Consider the following 18,216-nt stretch of genomic DNA (forward strand, 5'->3'; position numbering starts at 1 on the left):
GCAGTGAACATAGGGGTGCATGGGACTTCTGAATTGCTCATTTCAGGTTCTTAGGATAGATACCCAGTAGTGGGATGGCTGGGTCATAAGGTATTTCTATTTTTAACTTTTTGAGAAATCTCCATACCGTTTTCCATAGTGGCTGCACCAGTTTGCATTCCCACCAACAGTGTATGAGGGTTCCTTTTTCTCCACAACCTCTCCAACATTTGTCACTCTTGGTTTTGGATATTTTTGCCAATCTAACAGTGTAATGTGATATCTTAGTGTAGTTTTGATTTGCGTTTCCCTGATGATTAGTGATGATGAGCATCTTTTCATGTGTCTATTGGCCATCCTTATATCTTCTTTGGAGAAATGTCTGTTCATGTCCTCTGCCCATTTTTTGATCAGGTTGTTTGATTTTTTGTTGTTGAGCTGTGTGAGTTCTTTATATATTATGGAGATTAACCCTTTGTCAGATAAGTAGATTGTAAATATTTTTTCCCAATTAGTGGGCTGTTTTTTTGTTTCAATCCTGTTTTCCCTTGCCTTGAAGAAGCTCTTTAGTCTGATGAAGTCTTATTCTTTCTATTGTTTCCTTCATCTGAGGAGTTACGGTGTCCAAAAAGATTCTTTTGAAACTGATGTCAAAGAGTGTACTGCCTATATTCTCTTCTAGAAGACTTATTGTTTCAGGCCTAATCTTTAGGTCTTTGATCCATTTTGAGTTTATTTTTGTGAATGGTGAAAAAGAATGGTGAATTTTCAGTCTTTTACATGTGGCTGTCCAGTTTTCCCAGCACCATTTGTTAAAGAGACTTTCTTTTCTCCATTGTAGGCCCTCAGCTCCTTTGTCGAAGATTAGCTGTCCATAGATGTGTGGTTTTATTTCTGGACTTTCAATTCTGTTCCATTGATCTGCGCACCTGTTTTTGTACCAGTACCATGCTGTTTTGATTACTGTAGCTTTATAGTATGTTTTGAAATCAGGGATTGTGATGCCTCTAACTTTGTTCTTCTTACTCAGGATTGCTTTAGCCATTCGGGGTCTTTTGTTGCCCCATATGAATTTTAGAATTCTTTGTTCAATTTCTGTAAAGAATGTCATTGGGATTCTGATTGGGATAGTGTTGAATCTGTAGATTGCTTTAGGAAGTATGGACATTTTAACTATGTTTATTCTTCCAATCCATGTGCATGGAATGTCTTTCCATCCCTTTATGTCGTCATCAATTTCTTTCAAGAAAGTCTTGTAGTTTTCATTGTATAAATGTTTCGCTTCCTTAGTTAAATTTATCCCAAGGTATTTTATTGTTTTGCTTGCCATTGTGAATGGGATTGAGTTCTTGAGTTCTTTTTCTGTTAGTTCATTGTTAGTGTATAGAAATGCTACTGATTTATGTATGTTGATTATATACCCTGCAACTTTGCTGTAGCTGTTGATTGTTTCTAATAGTTTTCCTATAGGTTCTTTGGGGTTTTCTATATATGAGATCATGTCGTCTGCAAAGAGCGAGAGTTTTACTTCTTCACTGCCTATTTGGAGTCCTTTTATTTCTTTTTCCCGCTGAATTGTTCTGGCCAACACCTCCAGTACTATGTTGAATAGGAGTGGTGAAAGTGGGCACTCTTGTCTTGTTCCTGTTCTCAGAGGGATGGCTTTCAGTTTTTGTCCATTGAGTATCATGTCGGCTGTGGGTTTGTCATATATGACCTTTAGTATGTTGAGGTACTTTCCTTCTATACCCATTTTATTGAGGGTTTTGATCATAAATGGATGTTGGATCTTGTCAAATGCTTTCTCTGCATCTATTGAGGTGATCATGTGGTTTTTTTTCTCATTTTGTTAATGTAGTATATCACATTGATTGACTTGCGGATGTTGAACCATCCCTGTGTCCCTGGTATAAATCCCACTTGATCATGGTGTATAATCTTTTTGATGTATTGCTGTATTCGGTTTGCCAGAATTTTGTTGAGGATTTTTGCATCTATGTTCATCAGTGATATTGGCCTGTAGTTTTCCTTCTTTGTGTTGTCCTTGTCAGGTTTGGGGATCAGAGTGATGTTGGCTTCATAGAATGTGTTAGGGAGTGCTCCATCTTCCTCAATTTTCTGGAATACTTTGAGAAGGACAGGTATTAAATCTTCTTTGAATGTTTGGTAGAATTCTCCAGAGAAGCCGTCTGGTCCTGGACTCTTATTTTGGGGGAGGTTTTTGATTACTGTTTCTATTTCTTTACTTGTCATTGGCCTATTCAGATTCTCTATTTCTTCCTGATTCAGTTTGGGGAGGTTCTAAGAGTCTAGGAATTTGTCCATTTCTTCTAGGTTGTTCAATTTGTTGGCATATAGTTTTTCATAGTATTCTCTTATGATCCCTTGTATTTCTTTGGTATCTGTTGTGATTTCTCCTCTCTCATTCCTAATTTTATTTATTTGAGATTTCTCTCTTTTTTTCTTAGTGAGTCTGGCTAAGGGTTTGTCGATTTTGTTAATTTTTTCAAAGAACCAACTCTTTGTTTCATTGATCCTTTCTACTGTCTTTTTTGTTTCAATATTGTTTATTTCTGCTCTAATTTTTATTACTTCCCTCCTTCTACTGACTTTGGGCTTTGTTGGTTCTTCTTTTTCTAATTCTGTTAGGTGTCGTTTGAGGTTGCTTATGTGAGATTTTTCTTGTTTAGTGACGTGAGCCTGTATTGCAATGAATTCCCCTCTTAGGACTGCTTTTGCTGCATCCCACATGAGTTGGTATGGTGTGTTTTCATTTTCACTTGTCTCCGGATAATATTTGATTTCTTCTTTAATTTCTTCAATAATCCATTGTTTGTTCAGTGGCTTGTTGTTTAATCTCCACATTTTTGCACCTTTCCCTGCTTTATTCTTGTAGATGATTTCTAGTTTTGTAGCATTATGATCACAAAAGATGCTTGATATTATTTCAACTCTCTTGTATTTATTGATGCTTGCTTTGTTTCCCAAGATATGGTCTATCCTTGAGAATGTTCCATGCGCACTTGAGAAGAATGTGTAACCTGCTGTTTTTGGATGAAGTGTTCTATATATATCTGTTAAGTCCGTCTGGTCTAATTTTTCATTTAATTCTATAATTTCCTTGTTGATTTTCTGTCTGGATGATCTATCCATTGGTGTTAATGGGGTGTTGAGGTCCCCTACTGTTATTGTATTGTTGTTGATGTCTCCTTTTAGTTCTGTTAAGAGTTGCTTTACAAATTTTGGTGCGCCTGTGTTGGGTACGTATATATTTATAAGTGTTATGTCATCTTGGTGGAGTGTCCCTTTATCATTATATACTCTCCCTCTTTGTCTTTCTTTATCTGTTTTGCTTTGAAGTCTACTTTGTCTGATATTAGTATAGTGACACCTGCTTTCTCTTGTTCATTATTAGCTTGGAGTATTGTCTTCCATCCCTTCACTCTGAGTCTGTGGTTGTCTTTGGGGCTGAGGTGTGTTTCCTGGAGGCAGCATATTGTTGGGTCTTGTTCTTTGATCCATCCTGCCACTCTGTGTCTTTTGATTGGAGAGTTCAATCCATTTAGATTTAGAGTGATTATTGAAATGTGGGGGCCTACCGCTGCCATTTTATCTCTTGTTTTCCAGTTCTCTTGCATTTCCTTTGTTTCTTGTCCCATGATTTTTGGATTACTAATTCAGGTATGTAAATTTCTGTATTGGATTTCTTCTTATTTGTAATTTGTGTCTTTATTCTTGTTATTTGTTTAGTGGTTACCAGATGGTTAGTATAAAACATCTTATAGATGAGATTTATTCACCATTTTTGTAAAAGGCCTCATCATTCACTCAGTTGTAGAAATAAAAGCCCTGGAATCATCCTTGACTAATCTTTTCCTCATAGTTCACATCCAGTACATGAATATTTCTATTGGCCTTTCTTTCAAAGTATATTTCAGCTGATCCTTGTGATTCAAGGCCATACCTGATTTGGCCCCTGGATTACCTCTCCTTCCTCATTTCCTACCACTCTCCCTCTTGGATATTTCACTTCATCTTCACCTTTTTACTGTTTCTTGCACATAATAAGCACCACCCTGTCTCAAGCAGCGTTCTTGCTGTTTCCTCTACCTGTTAGATTCTTTCTCAGATACATACACAGTTCACTTCCTCATTTAATTCAGGACTTAGCTCAAATGTTCTCTCTTTAGACAGGACTTTCCCAACTGTGCTTTTAAGAATAGTCTCTCCCCCCCACCATCTAACACTCTCTACAACCTTTTCATGTTTAACTTTTTTCAAGGTACTTATCGCTGCTTTATGTGTATGTGTGCGTGTGTTATTTGTTTGTTTATTGTTTCCTTTTTCCACTAGAATGGTAAGTCCATGAGGATAGAGACTTTGTTCAGTATTATATCCCCAGTGCCTAGAATAATACTAGTAATAATAGTAGGCATTTCATAAATATGGTATTGCATGGAATCTAAGATGCCATTGATTTTAAGATGTATCAATATTTTATGAACCATTAAGAAAGAAAAAATTCTGTCACTTGTTAGATGCCATTGATTATAAGATAACTCTGATATCAGAGTTTAAAATCAAGGAAATATGTATATTAGAACCTATGAAAAAATTGTTGAATGAGTGAAGTAGAAAGGAGCTGTCTGACATGACTTCAGGGTTTCTAACTTGATCAAGGGAATGATAGTATCTATTATAAATATGGAATACAAGAGAAGGAGTAAGAATCATAGAGGAAAGGCTGTCTCCTTACATTGATAAATCTCAAGAAGAATCTTGTAGGAAAGGGGAAGAAATCAGAAGTATCTAATCTGAGACCCAGATTCTATTCTTGAAGTCATCCACATTTTTTTGGTTGCTTTTTTTTTTTTTTTTTAAGATTTTATTTTTTCCTTTTTCTCCCCAAGGCCCCCCAGTACATAGTTGTATATTCTTCGTTGTGGGTCCTTCTAGTTGTAGCATGTGGGATGCTGCCTCAGCGTGGTTTGATGAGCAGTGCCATGTCCGTGCCCAGGATTCGAACCAACGAAACACTGGGCTGCCTGCAGCGGAGCGCACAGACTTAACCACTCGGCCACGGGGCCAGCCCCTGCTTTTTTGTTTTGTTTTGTTTTTGGTGACGAAGATTGGCCCTGAGCTAACATCTGTGCCAGTCTGCCTCTATTCTGTATGTGGGTTGCCACCACAGCATGGCTTTATGAGTGGTGCAAGTCCGTGCCTGGTATCTGAACCCACAAACCTGGGCCACTGAAGCAGAGCAGGCCAAACTTAACCATTATGCCACTGGGCTGGCCCCATCATCCACATTTTAACACTCTTATTACTAAATTCCTTCTTCTCTATTTGAGGGTAAACACATCTCCAGATTTCTCAATTACTATATGATCCTTGAATTCATCCTCGAATTACTTGTATTTCTTGCAATACTCTCTGTATGTACTAGGTGCTCCAAAACTTTAGGATTGATTTCTGGAGAATCTTCACTTGACCCCTTCAGTGAGATGGAAGTTCTCATTTCCTCCATCTTTTTATGTTGTTGGCTTGTCTGATTTGGAGTTATTTAAAGTATTAAGTGGGAGTGAACAGGTCTTAGACCTCTGGCTGATTGATGTCTGTCTCCTACTGGCAGAAAGCAAACCAGGAGTTGCCTCCTCTTCAAATAGAAGAATGGGTGATGGTTTCAGCACTTCGTGTTTATAAATGTCATAAGGATTTATTTACCAGGACTGTCCCATTCTGAACTTCTGTAGTCTGAATTCTCCCTCTCTCTCTCTTTTTCCTTTTTACCACTCCACTTTCTGACCTCAATAGATGAATACAGCGAATTTGGTGACTAATCTTTACATATTTTGCAACATGAAAATTTTATCAGGTGTAACTAGTTTTATTAGTGCCCACAGTAGACAAGGGAGTCTTTTTTCTATGAAAGGATACTGTAGCAAAGGCAAGCCAGAGCTACATGTATTTTTTAAGTTACATTTGTACAGATTTATAAAGCATACTATTTATTCCTTTTTAAATATAAAAACAAGACATAAGGAGTACAGATTTCTTATCTGTGTTTTTTCCCCAAGGCATTAGTAGGACTCTGACAACTAACATAGAGAATGATCTCATTCTTCAGGTAGGAACCTGTCATCTGTATGTAAAGAGCAACTTTATCCCTAACAAGCCCAGCAGGTAACCATATCCATAGTATCAGGAGGGCTGCATGCACTTTACCTTAAAATCACTGCTCAGTTGTATGTCACACACTCTCTGTATTCTGCCACATTACTTTCCTGTTCTCTGTGGTCAACTTAAAGGCCTCCTTTCTGTTCTGCCTGTTTTTTTAAATTAAAAATCTAAAAACTTTTCAATTTTTAAAAAAGTTGAGAATGTTTATATAGAAAAATATCGTGTCATACAATGAACAGCTTTATAACTACCATCTTGAGTCAGTGATGAACGTTTTGTCATATTTGCTTCATTGATATATAACATATACATATTTTTCCTGAACCATTTCAAAGTAACACCTCTAAATACTTAAGACTGCTGTCTTAAGCAGAATAATGCCCATTCTCCAAAGATGTCCACGCCCTAATCCACAGAACCTGTGAATATGTTCAGTTTCATGGCAAAGCAGAATTAAGATAGCAGATGGAATTAAGATTGCTAATCAGCTGACCTAAAAATGTGGTTATTATTCTGAATTATCCAGGTGGGACCCAGTGTAGTCACAAGGGTCCTTAAACTGGAACAAGGCAGAAGAGAATCAGAAAGATGGCAGCTTGAGGAGGAGGAGTGGGCCCAACATTGATGACTTTGAAGACGGAGAAATGGCTGTGAGCCCAGGAAAGCAGGTGGTTTCTAGCTGAAAAAGGCAAGAAGATTGATTCTCTGCTAAAGACTCCAAAAGGAATGTAGAAGCCCTGCTGATACCTGAATTTAGCCCAGTGAGAACCATTTCAGGACTTATGACTTCCAGACTGTAGGATAAAAATTAGTATTGTTTAAGCCATTAAGTTTGTAATTCTTTTGTTACAACACCCTTAGAAAACTAATACAGTTGCTTCTTCAAAAAATGTGGACAATTTCCTATTCAACCACAATATCGTTATCACACTTAACAAAATTAACAATAATTCCCCAATATTATCTAATACCTAATCCATTTGAAATTTCCCCATTTGTTCCCCATAATATTTTTTGTAGCTTTCTTTTTAAACCAGGATCCAGTCAGATATCATCCACATTGCATTTGGTCTGTCTCTAAGTGTCTCTTAATCTAGAATAGTCTGCACTGCCTCCCCACCCCCCACCCAATATCAACTTTTGAAGAGACCAGACTTGTCGATTTGCCACATGTTCTACACTGTAGATTTGTTACATTGTTTCCATATGGTATCATTTAGCTTGTTCTCTGATTTCTTTGTATTTCCTCTAAATTGGACTTCAATGTAAAGGTTATATGCTTTTGGAAAAATACTTCATGGAAGATACAGTATACTTCATACTGTATCACATCAGGAGGCAACATGATAACCTGATTGTCTCTGTTTGCACTGCCAAGTTTGATCCCTAGGTCAGGGTGACAGCAAGGTCTCTCCATTGTTAAGGTATTTTTTTCCCTTTGCAGTTAGTAGTGTATAGAATTATTTTGTTTATTTGAAGCTGGAAGGCCTATCTGCTCTGAAAGCATACTGAACTAGTTATTATGAAAATAAACCTTAAACTTCCAGACCGTCGTCGTTTTTGATTCTAGAGTATGGCAAACCATATAATCTTAAAATCTTTTGTAATCCCATTATAAAACACCTAGTAATGCGGGATAAAATAAAACAAACTTCTTTTTTGTTAAACAAACTTCTTTTAAAGGTATAGCTGAGCCTGAAAGGAAAATCTTCAGGGGCCACAAATAAAAGGGGAACTGAAAATGAGCAGTATGCGTGTGACTTAATGCTTGTGGCAGTTCTGGGGCCTTTCTAGTCTCAGTAATCAAAAGACTTGGTTTTAATGCTCATGAAGGGGCCAGAGAGAATGCATTACACCTGTATGGAGCAGAGTTAGAGATGAGAATCCCCGTATAAAGCCGGGAGCCTTAAAGGCACATGCTCAGGGAAAGGAGGTGACCTTAAAAAATTTCACCCCCTAGTTCAAGGAAACTTTTCTGTCTTAGCCTGGATTCTGACTAGGGGTGGGTGGGAGTATCCCCTGAAAATTTAAATGTAGACCTATTCTCATATGGGTTCAAATTATTTTTGTCTGAAATCCCCAAGCTGAGAAATAAATATAAAAGATTATTCAGAATGTTTTATACCCTTGGAGTAATTTGGTAGAAGCATACTGAAAAACTTCTCTAGAGGAACAGGTCCACAGTCCAAGCTACACAGGATTCCAACAAAGTCCCAGTCAAGACAAGGCTCACAAAAAATGACAAAAGGTACAAGAAGACAATTCATTTACCAAGAACAAGAGTCATAGATATAACAAGCAGCAGGAGCTGAGAACTTGAGATAGTAGATCATTGACTGTAGTCCATAAAATAAGTGTATTTAAACTATGAAATACAAAGATTTGAAAAGATAAGAAAAAATACTTTGTGGGAGACAGATTTGAAAAAAGAACCAAATGTAAGTTTGCCTGCTCCACTTTGGCGGCCCAGGGTTTCACGGGTTTGAATCCTGGGCGCAGACATGGCACCACTCATCAGGCTATGCTGAGGCAGCATCCCACGTAGCACAACTAGAAGGGACCCACAACTAAACTATATACAACTATGTACTTAGGGGCTTTGGGGAGAAAAAGGAAAAATAAAATCTTTGGGGAAAAAAAAAGAAAAAAGAACTAAGTAGAATATCTAAAAATGCAGAATATGATCTTTTGTTCAGCAAGTATTTGTCTAGTAGATGTTATGAGCCAGGCACTGAATAAAATAGAAAACAAAAAAAAAGCCCTGTGCCAGGGAGCTGACATTTTAATGCATGGGAAACAGACCAACAAATATAATAGGCCAGGTGATAATAATTACCATAAAGAAGAGTAAAGCATTGTAAGGACAGGTTGACAGAATAATGATTGAAGGTGCTATGTTTTTGTTTTTGTTTTTTCCTTAACAGATGCATTAGGGACAGCCTTTCTGAGATGAAGTAAGGGAGTGAGCCATGTGGCTATCAGAGGAGAACAAGGAGGCTAAACTGACTAGAGAGTGAGTGATGGGAGGGTAATAGATATAAAGTCACACTGTAGTGGGCCACATTATGTATGGTCTTATAGACTATGGTAAAGACTTGGAATGCTGTTCTGGTTACTATTGCACTACCCTAAAACTTAGTCATTTAAAACAGTTGTTTTATTATGCTCCTAGATTCTCTGGGTGAGGAATTCATTCAAATCGGGCACCACGATGATGGCTTGTTTCTGCTCCACGTTGTCTGGTGCTGCAGCTGGGAAGATGCAGAAGCTGGGAAGCCGTGTTAGTTGGGGGCTGGAACCATCTGGGGGCTCATTCACCTTCTTGTCTGGTCCCTAGACTGAGATGACTCAAAGAGTAGGACTACCAGCTGAAGTGTCTACATGTGACCTCTTTCTAAGGCTTTGCTTCCTCGCAACATGGCAGTCTCAGGGTAGTTGCTCTTCTCAGAAAGCAGTTCACTGCTGCAGATTTCAGTGTTCTAGTGGATAAGGCATAATCTGCATTGCTTTTTATGTATGACCCAGTGGCAGAAGTCACCCAGCATCACTTCTGCTGTACTCTGCTTGTTGAAGCAGTCACAAACCCGGGTTCAAGGGAAGGGGACATCGATCCCCTCATCTTTTGGTGTGAGGAGTTTGAAAGAATTTTGGGGGACAGTGTTTATAAACCACCACAGATGCCATTAAAGCATTTTGAGCAAAGTAGTGATATAATCTCACTTAACTTTTAGAAAGATCACTCTGGTTTCCCTGTGGAACATAGGCTGAAGAGGGGCAAGGGTAGAAGCAGAATTAAAAAGAATTGCAATAAGACGGAAGTCACAATACACTGATATACACTAGAAATTTATATAATGTTACAAAGCAATGTTACCTCAATGAAAAAAATAAGAATTGCAATAGTCTAGGCAGGAGAAAACAATAACTTGGACTAGGATAACAACAAGAAAGTGGTGAGGTCAGATTTGAAATATACATGGAAGGTAGTGCTGAGAGAATTTACAAATGGGATGCATGTCAGGTGTGAGAAAGAGGAACCAAGAGTGACTAAAGTGTTTGGTTTGAGCAGCTGGTTGAATGGTGCTGTCATTTACTGAGGTGGGAAACACTAGGGGAAGAGAGAATTTTCATCCAGGGAGTTCAAGAATTCAGTTTTGGACATAAATTCATAAGTTTGAACACAAATTCATGTTAGGTATCCAAATGAAGGTGTCAATTAAGCGGTTGAATGTAGAGAGAATTTTGGAGGAGAGATAAGGGCTAGGAATATAAATTTGGGAATAGCATAGAAATGCTATTTAAAGCCGTAGGAAAACGAGATTATGTAGGGAATGAGTATAAATAAAAATTACAAGACTGAGTCCAAGGGCATGCCTTCAGTTAGAAGTTAGGAAGATGTGTAGAAACTAGTGAAGGAGAGTAAGAATAAATGGTCATACAGATGGCCAACGGGTACATGAAAAAGTACTCAACATCACTAATCATCAGGGAAATGCAAATCAAAACCACAATGAGATATCGCCTCACATCTGTTAGAGTGACTGTTACCAAAAAGGCAAGAAATAGGGGCCGGCCCGGTGGCGCAGTGGTTAAGTGTGCACATTTTGCTTTGGTGGTCGGGGTTCGCCAGTTCGGATCCTGGGTGTGGACATGGCACCGCTTGACACTCCCTGCTGTGGCAGGCGTCCCACATATAAAATAGAGGAAGATGGGCACGGATGTCAGCTCAGGACCAGTCTTCCTCAGCAAAAAGAGGAGGATTGGCAGCAGTTAGCTCAGGGTTAATCTTCCTCAAAAGAAAAAAAAGCAAGAAATAAGTGTTGGTGAGGATGTGGAGAAAAGGGAACCCCTGTGCACTGTGGGGAATGTAAATTGATACAGCCACTGTGGAAAACAGTATGGAGGTTCCTCAAAAACTTAAAGCTAGAACTGTCTTGTGATCCAGCAATTTCACTTCTGGGCATTTATCCAAAGAAAAGGAAACACGAACTTGAAAAGATATATGTACCCCCATGTTCACTGCAGCAGTATTTACAATAGCCAAGATGTGGCAGCAACCTAAGTTTCCATCAATGGATGAATGGATAAATAAAATGTGGTGTGGATGTTTATGTGTAATGGAATACTAGCTATAAAAAAAGAAGGAGGGGCTGGCCCCGTGGCCAAGTGGTTAAGTTTGCACACTCCGCTTCAGCGGCCCAGGGTTCAGATCCTGAGTGTGGACATGGCACTGCTCATCAGGCCATGTTGACGCGGCATCCCACATGCCACAACTAGCAGGACCTACAACTAAAATGTACAACTGTGTACTGGGGGGATATAGGGAGAAAAAAGCATGGGGGGAAAAAAGAATAACGAAGATTGGCAACAGTTGTTAGCTCAGGTGCCGATCTTTTTTTTTTTAAAATATTTTATTTTTTTCCTTTTTCTCCCCAAAGCCCCCCAGTACACAGTTGTATATTCTTCGTTGTGGGTCCTTCTAGTTGTGGCATGTGGGACGCTGCCTCAACGTGGTTTGATGAGCAGTGCCATGTCCGCGCCCAGGATTCGAACCAATGAAACACTGGGCTGCCTGCAGTGGAGCGCGTGAACTTAACCACTCGGCCATGGGGCCAGCCCCAGGTGCCAATCTTTTAAAAAAAGAAAGAAATCTTGCCATTTGCGACAACATGGATGGACTTTGAGGGCATTATGCTAAGTGAAAAAGTCAAACAAATACCGGATGATCTCACTTATATGTGGAATCTAAAATCAAAAAAACTGAAGTCAGAGATACAGAGAACAGCTTGGTGGTTGCCAGGGTTTGGCAGAGGTGGGCGAAATGAATGAAGGTGGTCAAAAAATACAAACTTCTAGTTATAAATCACGGATGTGTACAGCATGGCGACTACAGTTATTAGTACTGTATTGTATGTTTGAAAGTTGCTAGGAGAATAGATCTTAAAAGTTCTCATCACAAGAAAAAAAGTTTGTAGCTCTGTATGGTGATGCATGTTAACTAGACTTATTGTGGTATTATGTCACAATATATACAAATACTGAATCATTATGTTGTACCTCTGAAATTAATTTAATGTTATATGTCAATTGTATCTCAATTAAAAAAAAGAATAAATGGTCATGAATGTAGGGTGAGAACCCAGATGTGTGAAGTCCTAAAGGGCAAGTGAGGAAAGCATTTCAGGAAGGAAGAAGTATTGGTTTGGTTAAATGCTGCTGAAAGTTCAAGTAAAGTGAAGATTGATTTTAAAAAACTATTCGATTTGGCAGCATGAAGTTAATTAGTGACTTAGAAAAAGATGGTCTCTTTATATTGATGGAGACAAAAATCTGAACTGAAATAGTTTCAAGAGAAAATAGGGGAGACAGTGAGTATAGATAAGACTTTTGAGGAATTTTGCTATGGAATGTACAGCAAAGTGGGACAGTAAATAGAACAGAACAAGAAGTCATGGGAAGATTTTCTGAGGGTGAGAGAAATATTATAGCAAGTTGATATGAAAATGGGATGATTCTCAACACTGGCTTAATAATGAAACCAGCCAGAGAGTTTATTAAAGTAAAGATGCTTTGAGTCCCATGGCAGACCAGTGAAATCAGAATCTTTAGGAGTGGGACCTATGGTATCAGTTTTTTGTTTTTTTGTTTTTTGGTTTTTTTATAGTTCCTTGGATGATTCTACTGTGCATTTAAAGTTGATCTGTTCTGCAGTAGATCAGTGAAATTAAAAACTCAGTAGATGTGTGTTTGTTAAACAGCATATTCGACGTAGCCAAAGAAAGAATTAGGAACAATAGGAGGAAATTACACAGAATACAGCATAGAGATACAAAGAAATGGAAAATATGAAAACAAGGTTGAGACGTGGAGACCAGAATGAGATGACCAAAGATACATCTCATAGGGGTTCTAGGATAGACTAGAGAAAATGGAGAGAGTAGCAATATGCAAAGAGATTATGGCTGAGAATTTTCCAGATTTGCCAAATATGTGAATCTTCAACTTCAGGAAAAAACAGTGAATCCTGAAAGGATAAATAAAACTAAACACATTAGTGGTACTATAGTTTTTGTAGAACATCAAAGACAAAGGACTTATGAAAGCAACCAGAGAGGAAAAAAACCAGATTACTGCAAAGGAATGATTAGACTTAAACTAAACCTCTCAACATTAACATTCCAGCAAAATATTTTCAAATAATATTTCAACAACATGCCAGAGAGAAAATAAGTCAACTAGAACTCTGTGCTCTTTCTAGAGTGAGGATGAAATGAAAACATGTTCAGGCAGACTTGAGCATATTTACTGCTTACATCTTCTACTAAAAGAACTAATAAAGGATATCATAAGGAAAAAAGAATTTGAATCCAGTAAGAATGGTGGGCAAAAAAAAAATCGTGGGTAGATCTATATATTAGCTTTGACTGTATGTATATCACGCTAATAATAATGACTGATTTGATAGGCACTCAAAACAAGATAGGACTGGGGGGAAAAAAATGAATAAGGAAAACTTAAATCAGTCCAGTCAATAGAAGGCATAAAAGAGCAAAAAAGAAGCCCAGAACAAGCAAGATAGTAGAATGAACAGAAGATGGTAGAAATAAAACCAAATATATTACTAATCATGATAACAGATGTAAATGGACTAAACTAGCCAGCTAAAGAAAAAGATTTTCAGATTGAGTGGAAAAACAAATTCAGGTAAATATTGTCAAAAAGGCACAGAAGTTGAAATTAAGAATGGAAAAAAAATGTTCTAGATAAATACTAACCAGAAAGTTGATGTCCTCATATTGATGAGAGACAAAGTAAGCTTTGACAAAGGCCATAATTAGGGGAACATTTCAGATACAAATAAATATAAATGTAAAGGAGAAGATTGATAAAGGAAGTTTAAAATGACTAAAAAGTTCTTTATTTCACCTTGGTTCTTAAAAGATGTTTTTTAACAGATATGGTATTGTAGGTTGTCAGGTTGTGGGGTTTTGTCTTTTTTTCAGTTATTTTAAAGATGTTGCTGTCTTCTCTTTTGCATTGTTTCCAACAAGAAATCTGATGTTATCCTTATCTTTACATAACATGCCCTGCGTGCACACCCTTTTGCTACTTTTTAGATTTTGTAGTAGTTTTTAGAAATTTTATTATGACGTCCCTTAGTATAGTTTTCTTCATGTTTCTTGCGCTTGGGATTTGTTGAGCTTTGTGGATTTTGTAGGTTTATAGTTTTAAACATTTATTCATTTTTGGGCATTATTTCTTCGTACATATTTTACATCCACTCCATCTCTCCCCTCTCCTTGGGGAACTCCAATTATCCATATATTAGGCTGCTTAAAGTTGTCCCCTAGTCCTCTAATGCTTTTTTTCCTTCTTTTATCTTCAGTTTTTTTATAATTTTATTGCTATTTCTTCTGGTTCAATAATCTTTTTTTCTGTAATATCTAATCTGCTGTTAATATCATCCATTATATTTTTTTAACATCTTTATTGAGATAAATTTCACATAGCATAAAATTTACCCATTTAGAGTGTACAATTCAGTGGTTTTAGTATATTCCCAGAGTTGTGCAGCTGTCACCACAATGTAAGATTAAAATATTTTCATCACCCTACAAAGAAACTCCCTACCCATTAGTAGTCGCTCCCCATTTTGCCCATCTCTTCAACCATAGGCAACTTCAAAACTACTTTCTGTTTTTACACATTTGCTTATTCTAGACTTTTCATATAAATGGAATTATACAATATATGGCCTTTTGTGACAGGCTTCCTTCACTTAGCATAAGATTGTCAAGGTTCATCTATGTTGTAACATGTATCAGTACTCCATTCCTTTTTATGGCTATATAATATTCCATTATATGGATATACTACAGTTTGTTCATCACTTGATGAACATTGTTTCCTCTTTATGGCTATTATGAATAATGCTATGAGCATTTATGTACACATTTTTGTGTGGAGATAATGTTTTCAGTTCTCTTGGGTATATACCTAGCAATGGAATTGCTGGGTCATATGATAATTCTATGTTTAATTTTGTGAGGAACTGCCAAGCTCTTTTCCAAAGTGATTGCACCATTTTACATTCTCACGAGCATTGTATGAAGATTCCAATTTCTCTACATGCTCCTCAACACTTAGCTGTCTTTTTTGTTATAGCCATCTTTCTGCAGCTCTTACTTCTGTGGTACTCAGTCCTTTTTGAAATCTAGCTCTCTTTGTCTCACTATAGCCTCATCTCCATCTCTTCAACTCAGGAGGCTGCCTGGCTCCACCTCCCCCTCCCCACACCATATCCTAGAAACTCTCTGAAGGCAGTAAATGAGGACAGTGGTAAAGCTCACCTCATTTGTTTCTCCTCAGTCTGGGATCACTCTCCTTTGTTGCCTGATGTCTAATGTCTTGAAAACACTCATTTCATGTATTTTTTTTCTGGGTTTTTTTTTGTTCTTTCAGGTGGGAGGGTAAATCCAGCCTGTGTTATACCATATTGTCCAGAAGTGGAAATCACAGCATTGGTTTTCACATCAACAAATGGATGCCTAAATGTTGAACTGGAGAATGGATTACTAAATTGTATATTTTGCTGTGGAGTTCTACACAGTGGTTGAAACAAATTTACTTGGATAAATTTTAAATATTTAAAAATTGAATATTGAAAAGCAAAATGAAAAAGGATACATACAAGAACTACTTTTTAAAATATAATTTATAAAAATACATAAACTATACTATATAGATACATATATAAAGACATGAAAAGAAGTTTCACCAAAGAGGCTTTACAGATAGCAGATAAGCACATAAAAAGATGTTCAGCATCGTTAGTCATTAGGGAAATGCAAATTAAAACCACAATGAAATATCACTACACACCTATCAAAATGAGTTAAATAAAAAATAATAACAACACTGAATGCTAGTGAGGATATGAATAAACTGAATTTCTCAAACATTGCTCATGGGAATATATGATGGTACAACTACTGTGGAAATCAGATTGCCAGTTTCTTATAAAACTAAACATTCATTTGCCATATGACTGAACAGTCACACCCTTAGGCATTTATCCCAGATAAGTGAAAACTTACTTCCTACAAAAACTTGTACATGAATATAGCAGCTTTATTTGTGATAGCAAAAAACTAGAAACAACTCAGTTGTCCTTCAGCAGGTGAATAAATGTAGTATATCTGTACCATGGACTACTACTCAGCAATAAAGAGGAACAACCTATTGGTACATGCAAAGCTTGGATGAATCTCAAGGGAATTATGCTGAGTGAAAAAAGCCAATCCCAAAATTATATACTGTATGATTCTAATTATGTAATATTTTTGAAAAGACGAATTTTAAATATGGAATGTAGGTTAGTGATCATCAGGGTGTGGGATGTGGTTTGAGGAATAGTGGGGAAGAGGGTGGATGTGGTTATAAAAGGACAATGTGAGGGACCCTTGAGGTGATGGAACTGTTTTGTATCTTGACTGTGTTGGATATAGGAACCTGCAAATGTGATAAAATTGTATAGAACTAAATACAAATGAATAAAAGTAAAACTGGGGAATCTGCATAAGATCTGTAGATTATATCAATGTTGATATCCTGGTTGTGATATCATATGATAGTTTTGCAAGATGTTACCATTGGGGGAAACTAGGTAAAGAGTGCAGGAGATCTTTCTGTATTATTTCTTAAAACTTCATACAAATCTACAGTTATCTCAGAATAAAAATTTGAATTAAAAAATAAAATAGGGGCAAAATATTATGATTTGGCCTTTGTTTATTATCCTATATACTTTTCCCATGTTAGAAATATTTCATAGTAAAGAAAACATGAATCTCTTCAACATGTACAACGATAAAAGTCTCAGCTCCATGTTGTGACTATTTCGAAGATAGGTCAGAAGGAAAGAAATCAGTAAGAAAAAATAGTGGAAACATAAGAAATGAAAATATTTTTTGCTCACTTATTTATTTAAAAGTCTTTAGGGGCCAGCTCCATGGTCAAGTGGTTAAGTTCACACGCTCCACTGCGGCGGCCCAGGGTTCGGATCCTGGGCGCGGACATGGCACCGCTCGTCAGGCCACGTTGAGGTGGTGTCCCACATCCCACAACTAGAAGGACATGCAGCTAAGATATACAACTGTGTATGGGGTGGGGGGGGGGTGGTGTTTGGGGAGATAAAGCAGGAAAAAAAAAAGATTGGCAACAGTTGTTAGCCCAGGTGCCAATCCTTAAAAAAAAAAAAGTCTTTAGATTTTAGAAAGGTAAATATTTATTAGAATTTATGATAAAGTGTGTATTTTTTAAAGGAAGTGCTTTCTTTTTTTTGCTTTTTAAAAAAATTTTTATTGAGATTATGATAGTTTACAATCTTCTGAAATTTCAGTTGTACATTATTGTTTGTCAGTCGTGTTGTAGGTACACCCCTACACCCTTTGTGCCCACTGTTCGTGCCCCCTTTCCCCTGGTAGCCACTATTCTGTTCTCTTTATCTACATGTGTAGCTTCTACATGTGAGTGGAGTCATACAGAGATTGTCCTTCTCTATCTGGCTTATTTCACTTAACATAATTCCCTCAGAGTCCATCCATGTTGTTGTGAATGGGACGATTTTGTTCTTTTTTATGGCTGAGTAGTATTCCATTGTATATATATATACCCTATCTTCTTTATCCAGTCATTGGTTGATGGGCACTTAGGTTGCTTCCACATCTTGGCTATTGTAAATAATGCTGCAATGAACATAGGGGTGTATGGGACTTTTGGAATTGCTGACTTCAAGTTCTTTGGTTAGATACCCAGCAGTGGGATGGCTGGGTCATATGGTATCTCTGTTTTTAATTTTTTAAGAAATCTCCATACTATTTTCCATAGTGGCTGCACCAGTTTTCATTCCCACCAGCAGTGTATGACGGTTCCTTTTTCTCCACAACCTTTCCAACATTTGTTACTTTTTGTATTGGTTATTTTTGCCATTCTAATGGGTATAAGGCGATATCTTAGTGTAGTTTTGATTTGCATTTCCCTCATGATCAGTGATGA

The 18,216-nt window shown here is 37.2% G+C and overlaps 1 protein-coding gene across 12 annotated transcripts in view; it reads left to right on the plus strand.

The window, feature by feature from the left end:
• Positions 1 to 18,216, plus strand: part of GATAD2B (GATA zinc finger domain containing 2B) — an 89,050-nt gene that overhangs the window by 45,594 nt on the left and 25,240 nt on the right. Inside the window, exon 1 of one of the 12 annotated variants that reach the window (XM_070607476.1) lies at positions 9,010 to 9,172. The exons of 10 other annotated variants lie outside the window; for them this stretch is intronic. In XM_070607476.1, coding sequence (XP_070463577.1) covers positions 9,129 to 9,172 — 44 coding nt within the window. In that variant the 5' untranslated portion in view covers positions 9,010 to 9,128. Of the gene's footprint in view, positions 1 to 9,009; positions 9,173 to 18,216 lie in introns of those variants that run through there. One more of the 12 variants, XM_070607474.1, reaches the window with a different exon arrangement.

Source organism: Equus przewalskii, unplaced genomic scaffold (genome assembly GCF_037783145.1).
Source record: "Equus przewalskii isolate Varuska unplaced genomic scaffold, EquPr2 ChrUn-10, whole genome shotgun sequence".
NCBI lineage: Eukaryota > Metazoa > Chordata > Mammalia > Perissodactyla > Equidae > Equus > Equus przewalskii.